This window comes from Thamnophis elegans, chromosome 10 (assembly GCF_009769535.1).
Source record: "Thamnophis elegans isolate rThaEle1 chromosome 10, rThaEle1.pri, whole genome shotgun sequence".
NCBI lineage: Eukaryota > Metazoa > Chordata > Lepidosauria > Squamata > Colubridae > Thamnophis > Thamnophis elegans.
Genome location: NC_045550.1, coordinates 21,310,138 through 21,327,242, shown reverse-complemented (window position 1 = coordinate 21,327,242; position 17,105 = coordinate 21,310,138). Strand labels below are relative to the sequence as shown.

The 17,105-nt window shown below is 40.3% G+C and overlaps 1 protein-coding gene across 2 annotated transcripts; it reads left to right on the top strand.

Moving 5' to 3' along the window:
• The first annotated feature begins 1,365 nt into the window (after positions 1-1,365).
• On the top strand, positions 1,366-15,476 carry LOC116514334 (glutathione S-transferase omega-1-like). 2 transcript variants are annotated; one of them, XM_032225876.1, is made up of 6 exons: positions 1,366-2,083; positions 4,038-4,146; positions 5,541-5,763; positions 8,348-8,449; positions 12,616-12,722; positions 12,926-13,114. In XM_032225876.1, the coding sequence occupies exons 1-6, from the start codon at positions 2,005-2,007 to the stop codon at positions 13,020-13,022; spliced, it is 717 nt and encodes a 238-aa protein (XP_032081767.1). In that variant the 5' UTR covers positions 1,366-2,004; the 3' UTR covers positions 13,023-13,114. The 2 variants fall into 2 exon arrangements, with proteins under 2 accessions (XP_032081767.1, XP_032081766.1); XM_032225875.1 differs by lacking the exon at positions 12,926-13,114 and adding an exon at positions 14,994-15,476 and having other exon boundaries at positions 1,378-2,083.
• Positions 15,477-17,105: the final 1,629 nt, after the last annotated feature.

Here is a 17,105-nt window from a genome sequence, read left to right as displayed (position 1 = left end):
AAACTTATTTTGAAACTATGTGGCAATAATGTGTGTTACTCTGAAAATTCAGTGATCTACAATTTAGAATCAACCAAGTTTGAGTTCCTTTGTAAACCAGGAGTAAGAGGAAAACATATTTCAAAACTGCTGCTAGACAAACAAAAGCTTTGAAATTAAGGATCCTGAAATCACTATGTAATATTTTCTAAATCTGGGATTTAAAACTGGTTGCAAGTTTAAATTGTTAAAGTGCTGATTATTTAAGTTGCTATTAGTGGGAGTAGGGCAAACCTCTTTTTGATGACAAACTCTATTTCAAAACTCTATGTGGCAATTATATGCAATACTGTAAAAATCCACTGATCTACAATTTAGAACCAGTTTGAATTCCTTTGCAAACCAGAAATAAGAGGAAAACATTTCAAAATTTCTGAGAGACAAACAGAAGCTATTTATCTAGATGAATAGATATTGGCCGTCCTGTTATTTTCTACTGCTGAAAGAGAACTTTATGCAATCATTTTTAATGCACTGAAAGAATGAGTGGTGTTTTCTTAGAAAAGCATTCCTCTAACTAGTAATAAAACACTTGTATTTGTAATTTTTAACTGTGTGTACTTGTGCATGGTAGGACAAAACATTTTCAATAAAGGTATCTCAAATGGGCTAAATTACAGAATGTATTCAAAATCCAGGACCCATGACTCCCATGGAATTGAAATTTGGCAAATGTTATTAAGCTATCACCATAAAATTATCATAAAGCATTTTACATAATACAAAAATGTTATAAAACATTTCCAGTTGTGAACTGCTGATATTTGGCTGTGCTATACAGTTCAATAAGGACTATTGTTCAAGGCAGATACATCTCTAAATATTTAAGAATTTCCCAATACATTAAAAGTTCTGCTATTGTTGAAGGCATTGAGCATAAAGTAGCATCTCTAAAGCAATGACCCAACAAGTTGTCTATTTCTTCTATCTGTCAGAAATGGTGCAGGGTCCCCTGCTTGGATGGGGTGTGGGTTGGACTATATGACTTGCAAAGTCCCTTCCAACTCTGTTAATCTGTTAACCTCTTCTTATTCCTATGTTTTTATTAACTTGTGGTATAGTTTTAAAATATATTGTGTACCTTATGAGATACATCAATTACAACCATCATTTTACAGATATACAATATAACTTAGAGAGGGGGAATTTATTTTCCATTTCTGGTCATAATTTTAAGTCTGCACAGCCAGTAAACATTGTTTTAACTTGAAATGACTTGCAAGAGACAAAAAAGTTTTACTTGTTTATTTATACAAATATTAATATATCACCTCAACCGAGAGATTCTAGGCATTTTACTAAAGTTAAAAAACGCCCGACCCCAACAACAAAAATAATCCAATATTCAACAGAAAAAAATGCACTAAAACATATCATATATCTGCCGAGGATAATTGCAGATTTATCTTTCTATGTTGGCTACCTTTGCGTGTCATCAGGCAAGTTGCATGGTTTACACATTAAGTTGAATCACAGGGCTTAATAGAAGTCCAATGTTACTGGGGTTTACATGACATTTAGCGTGATGTGGAACGTTTTGAATTCCGCTATCCTAAGAAAATGACGCGCAATTGTCTAAACGCAGACAAAGGGAAACTAAACACGGGCAGAGAACTTGGCAGTAGAATCCATTTGCCGCCCTGTTTTTAGACCTTTTAATCCTTGTCTTTGATCTTCAAACGTATGTTTACATAGAAGATGGAATTTGTACTCTTCCTAACTGTACTTCAAATGCACAGACCCTTACAGTTCATCCGCAGCTGTATCCGAGAGTTTGCTACGCCGGAAGTATTTGCCGCGATAGAAGGCTATCAGTTCGCTCTGCCCTCCGAGCCATTTGTTTCGCGTGGAAATCTCTTAAGCATCCAGCGGAAGAGGGAGATGACCCACTAACGAAGAGGGAGGAGCCAGACTGCGTCGAGGGGCGGGTGGAGAGAAAAGGCGAAGTCTTAAGGGAAAATTCCGATGTGCACAGCCGGTTCCGTTTTTTCTCTGGTGAACCGAAGCAAGATGTCTGGGGAATTCGCTAGAAGCTTGGGAAAAGGTGAGCAAGCGTTCTGATCCCAAGGAGGAGCACCTTCTCTAACAATCCAACTGGCTTAAGGCAACCCTCCTTTCTAGGGATGTTATAGAATTATTCCTTTGGTGGAGGCTTTTTCCGTGACCTTCCCTAAGGCGGTTGGGTGTCGTACAGGGCTGGTCTTCACCCACGCCGTTTTTCAAGAGCTGGTGAACGACATGCAAGGGAGTTTCATGGGGAATATCATGTCGATAAAGATGTTAACCCCTGACCCCTGGTCTTGGGTGGCCAGAAACGATGAATGGTTTCTCTATCATTAAGATTAAAAATGCTACATATCGAAAATTGGGGCGGTGGTGATGGTTGTGTATCAGTGGTGGGTTTCAAATTTTTTTAGAACCTCTTCTGTATGTATGGCCTGCTTTGTGGGAGTGGCTTGCCGGCCATGTGACTGGGTGGGAGTGGCTTGCTGGCCATGTGACCAGGTGGGAGTGGCCAACTTGTAAAATGTGGTGAAACTCACTTAACAACACTCTTGCTTAGCAACCAAAATGTTGGTTCAGAAACCCTGGCATTTGAAGCACGCAAGTCTTAAAGCTGTCAAGTCATAAGACCCTTGCACCCCTAACCCTTTAGGGTAAAAAACACCCCAGAGGTGTTCAGACTTGACAGCTTTAAGACTTGTGGACTTCAACTCCCAGAATTCCTCCTCTCGCTCTTCATTGTGATGATGTGGGGACGGGTGGGAAGAGGGAGCTGGAACCGGTTCTAAACGGCACTGTAGATTTGTGGAACCTCTTCTATAGAAGAAGTTAGAACTGGCAGGAACCCACCCCTGTTGTGTACACTTCTGATATGACTTTTGGTGGACTGTATGCTCTGATATGCAGCCTTGCCCTAGTATATTTACTGTTTGCATGTTTGTTTATTTATAAATTTTATATTGCCGCCTATTCACACATGGTGGCTCAAGGCAGCTTACAGGAATATAAAAACACCATATATAGAAATTAAAACTAAGAGAGAAAGTAATCAAATAATAAATTTATTAAACTAGTAAAATAATATAAAAGCCTTCCACCCCCCACACCAGCGACAACATAACACACAAGCCATTTAATGGCCTCCATATCACTCTTAATGTTAACAGACATTAAACCTGCGTGCATAAAATTGTTTAAAATTTGGCCAGTAATGATTACTCTAACAAAAGGATGTATTCTTGGTACTCATTCCTTTCTATTATGACTCAGATGTAGATATTTGTATTTATAAAACACATGAAGCTTGGGTAGTTTTAATCCAGGTTTATCCGGTTACCATTATTTGGTTTTTTGCAACAGACTATACTCAAAAAACACTGGGTAAATAGTTGCAATAGTTTTGGGTAAAAAGCAGTACAACACAGAGGCATAAACACACTGCCCAAGCGTAATATATTGTATGAAGACACGGTGTGTAAGATAAACTATTGAGTAACAATAATGAGAAAGTATAGTAAGAAGATAGACAATGCTTGTTTTGAGAGTTTTAATTCCTGCCTTTTTTTCTCTTTTTGTATATTATACACTTTAATGTCATGTTTTTGCTGTTGCCTTCTAGGTGGAGGCTTTGTGGTATCTGAAGCAGAACAACTAGGTTCTGTAACAGCTTTGTTCCATATACTATTAACCTTGCTAACAATCAAGACTCTCTTTTCCGCTATGTATGTACTGTGATTAATATAAGTTTTGATGTCATTGTTGTATAGCTTGGCATCTTTTTTGTTATATTGTTATCCTTGGGATGGTGACATTGTTTTGTGGCATTCTTCCTTTTGAGAGTGGGGGGCATCAGAATTACATTTTAATGTGTGCCGTTGTCTATACAGCTATATGACAATAAGCGTTACCTTGTTTTTCGGATGGCTGATTGTTTGTCTTCAAGATAGAATCTAGTTTTTGTTAGTTCTGACTGGAAATTTGAACCTGTCTTTCAGGAAATCTAGCCCCAGGGCCAGTGCCTGAAGGAATCATTCGTCTGTACAGTATGCGTTACTGCCCTTTTGCACAGAGAACTCGACTCATCCTAAAAGCCAAAGGAATCAAGTATGAGCAAATACCTTTCTCCTATATTCATTACAGCTTGATGTAAAAATATCAAATCCTTTTTTTTGTTGAAAATTAGCAGATATTGTCTTCAAAACATGTTACTTTCCTTCGTTTAATATCATAGAACATTTTCAATTTCAGATTTGTTCCTAGGGGATTCTGCTGCAGAAGGATTTCATCTGAGAACTTAAGTTTAGAAATATAATAGGGAGATTGATGGATAGCTAAAGGGAAGGGGTGGTTGTTTTCTTTCAAATTCTTGGTATTTCTATTATGATTATGTAATATGTTTTCTTAATCATTTCCAAGATTTGTCTTGTGATGATTGTAGGTCATCTTGCATGAGTAGATTATTGGATTAGAATATAATGCAATATTTCAGGCATAGACATGCCTGAGTTACATTCCTTTTGGATTTCAAAGCAACTTGAAGGAATATGGCATTTAGTTATTTTTCTAATATGTCCATCACTCTTTTTAAATAGTGAATGAGCATGTGCACATGGTCCAATTTATTATAATGGTTAGCTGTTTTTGTATGAACAGCCATAGGGCATCTCTTTAAATAATTTTTTTTTTTAAAAAACCTGTCCTCCACATCATACCAGTTAAGATAAAATCAGGATTCTAGAGATGGGCTTAACTTCTGTTGGGTTTATAAGTAGGTCTGTTCATGCAGATTTCTTGGCGACCATATGAAAGTGATTAGCCTTTGCTCTTCCAGGGTGCTCTAGTTCCTCCCCCTATTTTTATTAGGATATGTGATTTCCTATCCTGATGCTAATGAAGACTACTCCTGTTAACTTTCTGAGATCATTTAGGTAAGTTACCAAAGGATGAAATTTGCTTAACCATTAAATATATGGTGATTGTATTTCAGGGAAAGGTTAGCATGAAGTAATCCAAGGGACAGTTATTCTCCTAGCCATGCCATGCAATCCAATAGGATGGACATAATCTGAATCTTGTTCCACAACTTTGTTGAAAGAAAGAAAGGAACATGGAGCCAGGCTGCAAATGCAAGCCATGGACACTAACTTCTTTGGTTGTCCTGTTTGAATTAGGTGGAGACAGCCTTATGTCGATACACACAAATTAGAACCCTAAAACCAGAATTTAAGAGTCTTCTCTTCCAGTTTCCAAGAGTTAATATTATCATATTATATTTTTCAAACAGCATATAGCAGGAATTACTACTCGTATATTTTATTTTTATTTATTTCTATTCCATCTTTATTATTTTTACAAATAATTCAAGGTGGTGAATGTACCCAGTATACCTTATCCTCTTACGTTCCCCACTACAACAACTTTGAACAACCTTGTTTTTGCATAGCCTGTTTTAGCCTCCTAAAAGAATTAACCTGGTGATTTCATCTCATTTTACTTAGCCATGAAATAGTTAATATCAATTTGAAAAACAAACCAGAATGGTTTTTTGAGAAGAACCCATTTGGAATGGTACCTGTGCTAGAAACAAGCAAGGGACAGCTGATCTATGAATCTCCAATCACTTGTGAATATTTGGATGAAGCTTACCCAGAAAAGAAGTTGTACCCTGCAGACCCTTATGAAAAAGCATATCAGAAAATGCTCCTGGAATATTTTTCTAAGGTATTATTGAAGCATAGCAATAAATTCATTTTAGTGTGGAAGATTATAATAAAACTGGTAGATTACCTGGTAAAACAGGCAGGAGATAAGTGTATTCCTTCCCCTCTGTTGAGAAATGCTGTTCAATTAATTGATCAATTAATTAATTCAGTCAGAACTGAAGACACGTCTTGGATGAGAAGTGAAATGTCTTTCTCAAAGAAAATAGCATAGTACAATGGCCTTTTGAAAAAACACCTTTGAGACAACCAAATTGGTAGGCACAATTAGTCCTAGAAGATCTGTCTGTCTCAGCAACCTGTAGTCATTTGATCATGATCTGACAGCTTGCCAACTGGCTCTCACAACAGTTGTAACATCCTAAGTGATCGCTACCTTCCCTACTGGCATCCCAGAAGCAAAGTCAACAGGGAAGCCAGCAGAGAAGTCCCAAGTTGCTTGGGAAAGACTCCTCCACCTGTGCATTCTCCCTGACTGTTGAGCTCACGCCCAGCCTCTCCAGCCACTCACACATCCTCTGTGGCTGTTCGCACACTGTTGGGCACCTGCGCTCCAACGGGGCAATAGGCACCCCAGGCCCTGCCCCTTTTGGATTGTATTTCTTTTACCACTCATGTAGCCTTGTGAACTCTTTCCCCCCTTGCACATCCTCCCTACCTGGCTGCAGGCACCCTAGGTCCCACTGTGCCCACATGGTGCACATCCTTCTCTACCACGCCTATCTGCCACAAAGGAACACTTGTGCATCCTCTTATCCAGCAGCAGCTATCCTAACCCACTGCATTCATAGCATGCCTCCCATTTGTGCACTCTCAAGCATCATCTCCCACCAAGCAACAAGTACCCCAAGCCCTGATGCCCTTGGGCCATGCTTTCCTGCCTGCTCCCTCTCCCATCTGGCAGTATCCACTTACCTGCCTGTCAGCCTGCTTGCAAGCCACCTATTCTACCATGTTTCCTCAAAAATACGACATGTCCTCGTAATACAGCCATGCCACATTTTTCTGGTGGGCAAAAATATAAGCTCCCCCGCATATAAGCCCCCTGGACAACCACCCACCTCCGGCCAGGCAGAGCGCCGCTCACCAACCTAGCAGTATTCCAAAAGTGCCAAACCGCGGGAACCTGGGGGGAGGCAAAGGCGATCGCATTGCTTGGCACCTTTGGGATACCGCTAGGTTGGTGAGCAGTGCTGTGCCCAGCTGAAGAGGGGAGTTGCTGGGCGGCTGTTCTCTTGCGAGCGGGCTCCCAAAGAGCCTGGCACAGCCTCATGGGCGAATGGCTGTGTTGCGCTGTCGCAGCAGTGCAACACAATAGCCATGAAGCGACCACGCTCACGAGCAGCCATCCAGCAAACCCCCTTTGCAGCCGGGCACAGCGCCATTCACTGACCTAGGGGTATCGGCAAGCCGCGTGAGCACCTGTTTGCCGCCACCCGGCTCCCGCAGCTTGGCGCCCTCCAAATGCCAGTGAATGGCGCTCTGTATGGCTGGAGAGGGGAGTTGCACGAGTGGCTGTTCCGCTCTTGCTCAGCCACCTCCCAATGCATGGTCCAGCTGTCATTACAGAGCCAGGGCACCTCCGCCATCGCCACCATCCCAGTCTGGCTTTTTCCACGGCTTCCAACCCAAGTTTTTCAGCAGTGGCTGCTCTGGGTACACACTCTATGGTTGTACGTTCTGCAGGCAGCTGGCCCAGAACCATAGAGCGAGCGCCCAGAGCGGCCACTGTCGAAAGACTTGAGTTGGAAGCCATGGAAAAAGCCAGGCTGGGATGGTGGCGGAGGTGCCCAGGTTTCATAATGAGAACTGGGCCATGCATCATGAGGCTGGGAGGTGGGTGAGCGAGAGTGAAACAGCCGTGGACACAACCCCCCTCTCCAGCCGTGCAGAGCGCCATTCACTGGCATTTGGAAGGCGCCAAGCCGCAGGAGCTGGGTGGCAGCGAACAGGCGCTCACGTGGCTTGGCGATACCCCTAGGTCAGTGAATGGTGCTGTTCCTGGCTGCAAAGGGGGTTTGCCAGGTGGCCTGCTCGTGAGCGTGGTCGCTTCATGGCTATTGTGTTGCGCTGCTGCGACAGTGCAACATAGTCATTCGCCCATGAGGCTGTGCCCAGCTGTTTGGGAACCCACTCGCAAGAGAGCAGCCGCCCAGCAACCCCAAAACAATAAACCCTCCCCCAAAATAAAGCCCAAGCCATATTTTGTTAGTAAAAAGAAAATAAGACCCTGTCGTATTTTCGGGGAAACGCGGTAGAAATTTCCTGCCACCTTTCCTGCTCAACGTGGTTGTTGGAAGATGGCAGTGGTGAGGAGATAGTTTGCCTAACAATCCACAATTCTTGTTTAACAGCAGGGATTGCTGACGATATGGCAATATGACACTTTGCCACATTATTAGCAATGGAAATTCTGGTCCTATTTGCTGTTATAAATAAAAATTGGGATAATATATGTTACCAGGACAATTTATTGTTTGTTGATGGTATTGTCTCTCTATATTCCCATAATAATTTTTTGTATCTTGAATGAAAATCCTATATTTTTGTGGGTCTTGGTAATGTATCATTTCTAATTTACTTAGGTGCCTCCAATAACCTACAAGTATACTCTGGCTATCAGGAATGGTGAAGATGCATCAGCACCGAAGAGTGAATACCAGGAGAAGCTTCTCAAGCTTGAAGAGGTAAATGGTTTATGATCTTCATTCTTTAAGAGAAAAAAGCAATGAACTGTCATAATCAATTATAGCTGCCTTCCAGATTAGAATCTTATTAAATGTGGTGGCTTCGAGATTTATAAATTGTAGGCAGAACCGTTCTGGAGGACTTGAGACTTGGAAAAGAATGAAGTAGAGACTTCCCTGCATTCTTTGAATGCTGATTGACATACTATATGCTAGGTTAACTTTTCTATTCTATTCTGTTCCCAACAGTTGCAACCATTTTAAAGACAAAGTTGTTTTGTATTGTTTAGGGGTGCACTGTCAGATCTAGTTTAAATAACTTCATTCTATGTATATGAAGTTGCATGAATCTGTCCCCCAGGGGGAGCCATTCTCATACAGTACTTGAGTAGAAGTGCTTTTGTCTATGTCTAAGACTATTGCAGGCAAGTTACTCTTTCTACAAGGAAGTTGCATGGCACAAGTCTTAACAACTGTGTGTCCCTTATGTTTCTTGCATTTTTAAAAAACTTATTTAACATAAAAATATTTTTATTTTAAGAGAATGAAGAACTAGACCAGCACAAACTCAGCTGGTGTACATGTTTTTACCACTTTCCACAGAAAAGGAAGAGAGGAGCTTATACAGGTGAAACTCGAAAAATTAGAATATCGTGCAAAAGTTCATTTATTTCAGTAATGCAACTTAAAAGGTGAAACTAATATATGAGATAAGACTCATTACAAGCAAAGCACGATAGTTCAAGCCGTGATGTGTCATAATTGTGATGATTATGGCGTACAGCTCATGAAAAGCCCAAATCCACAATCTCAGAAAATTAGAATATTACATGCAATCAATAAAACAAGGATTGTACATAGAACAATATCGGACTTCTGAAAAGTATAAGCATGCATATGTACTCACTACTTGGTTTGGGCCCCTTTTGCAGCAATTACTGCCTCAATGCGGCGTGGCATGGAAGCTATCAGCCTGTGGCATTGCTGAGGTGTTATGGAAGACCAGGATGCTTCAATAGCAGCCTTCAGCTCTTCTACATTGTTCGGTCTCATGTCTCTCATCTTTCTCTTGGCAATGCCCCATAGATTCTCTATGGGGTTCAAGTCAGGCGAGTTTGCTGGCCAATCAAGCACAATAATCCAACAGTCATTGAACCAAGTTTTGGTGCTTTTGGCAATGTGGGTAGCTGGAAAATGAAGTCAGCATCCCCATAAATCTCGTCTGCGGAAGGAAGCATGAACTGCTCCAAAATCTCCTGGTAGACAGCTGTGTTGACCCTGGTCTTAAGCATAGTGGTCCAAAGTCCTGTTGCTCAATGGTCCAAAGTCCTCTTTTCTGATGAGAGCAACTTTTGCCAAAAGCACCAAAAACTGGTTCAATGACCATGGCATTACTGTGCTTGATTGGCCTCTCCATTCTTCCTCCATATTCTGGGTCCTTGGTTTCCAAATGAGATGCAAAAGTTGCTCTCATCAGAAAAGAGGACTTTGGACCATTGAGCAACAGGACCTTGGACCACTGTGCTTCACTAAGACCAGGGTCAACACAGCTGTCTACCAGGAGATTTTGGAGCAGTTCATGCTTCCTTCTGCAGATGAGATTTATGGGGATGCTGACTTCATTTTCCAGCTACCCACACTGCCAAAAGCACCAAAACCTGGTTCAATGACTGTTGGATTACTGTGCTTGATTGGCCAGCAAACTCGCCTGACTTGAACCCCATAGAGAATCTATGGGGCATTGCCAAGAGAAAGATGAGCGACATGAGACCGAACAATGCAGAAGAGCTGAAGGCCGCTATTGAAGCATCCTGGTCTTCCATAACACCTCAGCAATGCCACAGGCTGATAGCTTCTATGCCACACTGTATTGAGGCAGTAATTGCTGCAAAAGGGATCCAAACCAAGTACTGAGTACATATGCATGATTATACTTTTCAGAGGTCCGATATTGTTCTATGTACAATCCTTGTTTTATTGATTGCATGTAATATTCTAATTTTCTGAAATTGTGGATTTGGGGTTTTCATGAGCTGTAAGCCATAATCATCACAATTATGACAAATCACGGCTTGAACTATCTTGCTTTGCATGTAATGAGTCTTACCTCATATATTAGTTTCACCTTTTAAGTTGCATTACTGAAATAAATGAACTTTTGCACGATATTCCAATTTTTTGAGTTTCACCTGTAGATTCAGAAGGATGTAGAATGGAAAGAGAACTAAAAAGAATCCACAAAGCAGCAGCACTAGGAATCAAGCTGTAGCTGTCTTTCTGTCACTGCCCCAAGCTTCAATAATGTGGACTTATTATTCTCTTCCTGAAATCCAGCAAATTCATGCATGGCTTTTGGAGAGATGTAAAGTTCATGTCACTCTCAGTGATTCACTGTTTCTCTACTCATTACTTTTTAGGACTCCTAACAATTTCTTCTTTGGACCCTATTGGACAGATTCCTATTTACAGTCTTTCCAGTAGTCCTAACTGTAGCTAGGAAATTAGGCAAATGAATGGTAATCTACATGAGATGTGACCTGCATGTATTTCATCAAGATAAAATTTGTGTGAAGATTAGATGTTTTGTTTTAGGTCCAAGATTAATGTGCAATTCTACTGAGCACAAAAGATCTTCTCTATCCAGTCCGTTCTTACAGACTGAATACCGCATTTTTTGCCTCCTGAAACCTCTCCCCTTTTGCAAAATGGCCATGCACAGCTTTTAAGAGGCTTTCAGAGAGCTCTTGGGCTGGGAAAGGCAGAAATGAGCCTTTCCCATAGTTTTTAGGAAGCTTATAGAGTGCCCCCCCCCCCCAGCCCCCAGGGGCACTCTATAAGCTTCCTAAAAACTATCCATGCCCTTTTTCACGAAACACAATCCCTTCAATGACTAGAATAATGCTTCAGAGTAAGCCACATTGCCATTGATAAATACATTTAACCATGGTGATGTGATCTGCAGATCAAATTTCTGAAGAGAGCAAAAAAGAAAGCAATACATCTACTCTCTGTATAGGAAAATGTGCACTTGTAAAGCTGTTTCTTCTGCTGGCCTCCTTTATTGATCAATGTCTTCTTTTTGTCCCTATCCCTTCCTCTTAACAAAATATTACAAATTAGAATTAAGCCCTCCTGATACATTAATACATATTCTTAAAAATTCTAACATTTTAGTCATCTCAAAGGAGATGGAATATTCCTGCTAACAGACTTGCACACGAAGAAGCATAGTCTCATTAGTGGAAATATGTAATAGGGATATACAAAACACTTTGTTTCAAAACAGTCTGAGTGCAAGACTTGGAAAAATTTCTTGAAACTCAATTTTTCAAAATGAGTCATTTCTGGCATTTTAGCTTTAGGTTTAGGTTTATTAGATTTATATGCCGCCCTTCTCCCAAGGACTCAGGGCGGTGTACAACATTAAAAGAAACACATAATACAAAAGTTTAAATAAATAAATAAATAAAAATTAAATAGAATTTAGAAGCTTGGAGAATTAACTTAAAGCAAAGATGGTCTGAACTCAAAACACTTCCAAGATACTTGAATTGATCAGAGATTGAGTTTTATGAAGATCCATGCTTGAAACTATTTACAGTGAAAATGTCTTCTTACTCTTAATTTGTACGAATGTTTCAGGTGGTGGTTTCTGCTTTTGGAAAAGATAGATCCTAAATACTATAGGCAAACTATTTCTCCATGGATCCATTTTTACTGTCCATCTTCTGCTCCATTCCCTCTCATTTTTACAGTTACTTCTATTTTAAGCACTTTCAATATTTTTTTCCTTCATACTTCTTTAAAATCTGTTTTTACAGTATTCTTCTTGTAACATTTCCACATGTTTTACTTTTAACTCTAATAGCTTAATTTCACATAAAAGATTTTGAATTTTGGGGAAGTAAAGATGTTCGCACTAACACCTCTGGGTCTACCTTGCATTTTTTATAATTTGGATTTGATGTTTCCTGTCCAACCAGTGTTAACACAATTGGGCAGCATGGAAATACTTTAAAGAAATACATCAAGTTATAGACAATCTAGAATAAGAATTGTAGAGAATAATCTTTATAATTTTTCTCATCTTTCTGTATTTTGTTTCTGTAAATATGGTGTCAGGCCTTTCATTTTATTTAGAAATGTCATATCTTCCTATATCTTAGATGCTTGCAAACCACAAAACTAAATTCTTTGGTGGAGATTCAGTATCCATGATTGATTATCTAATCTGGCCATGGTTTGAACGGATGGAGGGCTTCCAGTTACTTGAGTAAGTGTTTTGCCTCTTTTATAGTTTTGGCTCTTAAATCTTGGGCATGGTTATTTTTGCAGATTACTGTCAGGAGAGCTATATTAGCTCTACATGTTTTATTTCTAATTTACATGGAAGTGATGTCATTAGGAGGCAAAAGAGAGTAGGACAGGAGTTGAATTGGGTGTGATGTCTCTTGACATTCTGTTTTTCTAATTTAGCAAATCAGAAATTAATAGCTTTGGAACAAACAAGAATACTGAGAGTCTGTGGAGCTTCTCAGACATCTGGAACAATCTTCCCTCAACAGAGGAGTAAGACAGCATCTAATTTCCCGTCTACAATGCAGTCCTTTTAGTACTGTATATACTCAAGTATAAGCCTAGTTTTTCAGCCCACTTTTTGGGCTGAAAAAAGCCGCCTCGGCTTATACTCGAGTCAGTGAAAAATTTGCCCGAAATGGAGGAGAAAAAGGGGCGGGGCCATGCCGCTGGGTGACACTCGTGAATGGCCCGGTGCCCCTGTGAGTTTCCTCTCCCTCTGTGTCAGTTTGCCGCGCAGCGCACACCGCACCATCCCCCCTCCTCACGTTCTAATGTAATGCAGGGCTGTCTTACGATTCCCCTTCCTCCCCCTCCTGCCGCTCTGCAACGATGTCCCACCTCCTCCTTGTTATGGCAAGCAGCCACATAGCGATGTCCCACCTCCTCTGGTACAGTGATCCAATGATAGGAATCACTGTGCTGTGTGTCATAGGAGGCGGGACATCGCTCCCGCGGCTGCATGGGACATCATCATCACAGCGGGACATCAGCATCATGAGGTGAGTGAAGTATTTCATTGAATACACCGCTAGTTTACTGTTTTTCTTTGAAATAAATATTCAAAAACATTATTGGTATCTATTTTTATTTTTGAAATTTACCGGTAGCTGCTGCATTTCCCAACCTAGGCTTATACTCGAGTCAATAACTTTTCCAGTTTTTTTGTGGTAAAATTAGGTGCCTCGGCTTATATTCGGGTCGGCCTATACTCGAGTATATACGGTAGTTCCAAGAAGATGCCAGAACCATTTGCAATCTGTATCAGGTGATCTGGGAGGGCACAGATAAACTCCCCAGTGGCTTCAATGGCTCTCAAAGAGATACTAATGACAAGATGACTGCCAAAAATTGAATCCTTCCCCACACCACCACTTTCCTGTCAGAACCTATCCTTCCATTCCCCCACCATCCAGTCACAACAGATGAAGCTTTTTCGGATGAAAAGAGAAACATTCTCTTCTTCTTCCTCAAGGAAAAAAATGCTCCAGTTGCCTTTTAAAAAAGCACAAATAATCATAGAGTTTCAAACAAGAGTCCTCTATTCCTCTTAACTCACAAGTGGAAGTAGAAAGCTTAGGTTGGATTATTTTAACACTGTATTTACTTCCTACTATATAGTAATTGTCAGCAATATTTCTTCAAATGCTTCTTTGAAAGTTGGGGAAGTTATCATATACAGGTAGGCTTCAACTTACAACAGTTCATTTAGTGACCGTTCGAAGTTAAAATGACACTGAAAAGAGTGTTTGATGACCATCTTTCACACTTATGACTGTTGCAGCATCTCCATGGTCATGTGATCAAAATTTGGGTGCTTGGCAACTTCATATTTGATGGTTGAAGTGTCCCAGGGTCTTGTAATCAACTTTTGCAACCTTTTGACAAGCAAAGTCAATGGGGAAGCCAGATTCACTTAACAACCATGTTACTAACTTAATGACTGCAGTGATTCATTCAACAACTGGAGCAATAAAGGTCATAAAATGGGGCAAATTCACTTAACAACTGTCTCACTTAGCCACATAAATTTTGGGCTCAACTTTGTGGTCATAATTTGAGGATTAACTGTATGCTGAAAAATTTGAATGATAGAACTTGGGAGTAATGAAGTAATGAAATCATTTATTTGATCTAAACTACAGCTACCTACAGCTACAGCTATCTGTAGCACTTTCCTTTAGGGAGGTCAACCCCAACCCAAGTTGAATATCATATTTCTTTCTAGGTTCACTTAGGAATGTAAAAAAGTATTTAGACATCTAATTTAATATATTCTCCATACCAGTTACTGATGACAGGGCTTCAGACAAAGGTCTTTCCCAGTATTACTTGGATATTGAACCTGAATCCATTCTATACTATTGACCTAGGAATGTCACTGAACACTATCTTAATGACAACATGTCCAAAGATAGTTGCCTGAACGTTTCACTGTTACCTCAAATCTTTTTCTGTTCTTTTCCAGATGTTTGGACCATACTCCAGGGTTAAAATGCTGGGTTGATCTGATGAAGTTAGATCCAGCTGTTCAGGCCACAATAACTGATCCTCAAATCTTCAAGGGCTTCGTTGAACTGTATTACAATAATAATCTTGAGGCCTGTGATTATGGGCTCTGAAAACTATGGGAAGCTTTTTCAGTAGATGACAAGGGATATTGACAGCTATTGCTGTAGCATGTCATCTGATATCGGAAATGCTTTAGTTTTGTTGTGTATTGTGTTGTGTTATGGAATGAGTATATAATTGGACTATTACCTGCAATATGTTTCCCTTTGAAAAGGAAAATGGCCAATATTGATCAGGAAGAAAAGTTTTTTTATCGTTATCTTTCTATCAATTTAAATGATGATGTTGAATTTTTTGCATTGTTTATCAATTTAGAATAGACATCAATTTGACTTTGTCTCTGTTATTGCCTTTCAAGAATAAAAACACTTCAAATGCATAGGTTTCGTTTTATTTGCAGTAGCAAGTAAAGATATACAGGTGAAACTCGAAAAATTAGAATATCATGCAAAAGTTCATTTATTTCAGTAATGCTACTTAAAAGGTGAAAGTAATATATGAGATAGACTCATTACATGCAAAACAAGATAGTTCAAGCTATGATTTGTCATAATTGTGATGATTATGGCTTACAGCTCATGAAAACCCCAAATCCACAATCTCAGAAAATTAGAATATTGTGAAAAGGTACAACATTCTAGGCTCAAAGTGTCCCACTCTAATCAGCTAATTAAGCCATAACACCTGCAAATGGTCTCTCAGTCTGGTTCAGTAGGAATCACAATCATGGGAAAGACTGCTGACTTGACAGTTGTGCAGAAAACCATCATTGACACCCTCCATTGAGGGAAAGCCTCAAAAGGTAATCGCAAAAGAAGTTGGATGTTCCCAAAGTGCTGTATCAAAGCACATTAATAGAAAGTTATGTGGAAGGGAAAAGTGTGGAAGAAAAAGGTGCACAAGCAGTAGGGATGACCGCAGCCTTGAGAGGATTGTCAGGAAAAGGTCATTCAAATGTGTTGGGGACTTTCACAAGGAGTGGACTGAGGCTGGAGTCAGTGCATCAAGAGCCACCCCACACACAGCCGGATCCTGGACATGGGCTTCAAATGTCATATTCCTCTTGTCAAGCTGCTCCTGAACAACAAACAACGTCAGAAGGATCTTACCTGGGTTAAAGAAAAACAGACCTAGTCTGTTGCTCAGTGGTCCAAAGTCCTCTTTTCTGATGAGAGCAACTTTTGCATATCATTTGGAAACCAATGACCCAGAGTATGAAGGAAGAATGGAGAGGCACATGCTGCATGATGCTTGAAGTCCAGTGTGAAGTTTCCACAGTGTCTGTTGATTTGGGGAGCCATGTCATCTGCTGGTGTTGGTCCACTGCTTCCTTAAGTCCAGGGTCAACGCAACCGTCTACCAGGAGATTTTGGAGCACTTCATGCTTCCTTCCTCACACGAGCTTTATGGGGATGCTGACTTCATTTTCCAGCAGGACCTGGCACCTGCCCACACTGCCAAAAGCACCAAAACCTGGTTCAATGACTGTGCTTGATTGGCTAGCAAACCCGCCTGACCTGAATCCCATAGAGAATCTATGGGGCATTGCCAAGAGAAAGATGAGAGACATGGGACCGAACAATGCAGAAGAGCTGAAGGCCGCTATTGAAGCATGCTGGTCTTCCATAACACCTCAGCAGTGCCATAGGCTGATAGCTTCCATGCCACGCTGCATTGAGGCAGTAATTGCTGCAAAAGGGGCCCAAACCAAATGCTTATACTTTTCAGAAGTCCGATATTGTTCTATGTACAATCCTTATTTTATTGATTGCATGTAATATTCAAATTTTCTGAGATTGTGGATTTGTGGTTTTCATGAGGTGTACGCCATAATCATCACAATTATGACAAATCACGGCTTGAACTATCTTGCTTTGCATGTAATGAGTCTATCTCATATATTAGTTTCACCTTTTAAGTTGCATTACTGAAATAAATGAACTTTTGCACGATATTCCAATTTTTTGAGTTTCACCTGTATAGCAGGCTATGAGATTGTGTATTTCAT

What these genes read in the sequence shown, in the direction of transcription:
- LOC116514334 (XM_032225875.1), top strand. Translation starts at nt 2,005, where the DNA reads ATGTGCACAGCCGGTTCCGTTTTTTCTCTGGTGAACCGAAGCAAGATG. An exon ending in CGCTAGAAGCTTGGGAAAAG is followed by an intron (nt 2,084 to 4,037) that starts GTGAGCAAGCGT and finishes CCTGTCTTTCAG; the next exon opens with GAAATCTAGCCCCAGGGCCA. An exon ending in GAGGGCTTCCAGTTACTTGA is followed by an intron (nt 12,723 to 14,993) that starts GTAAGTGTTTTG and finishes GTTCTTTTCCAG; the next exon opens with ATGTTTGGACCATACTCCAG.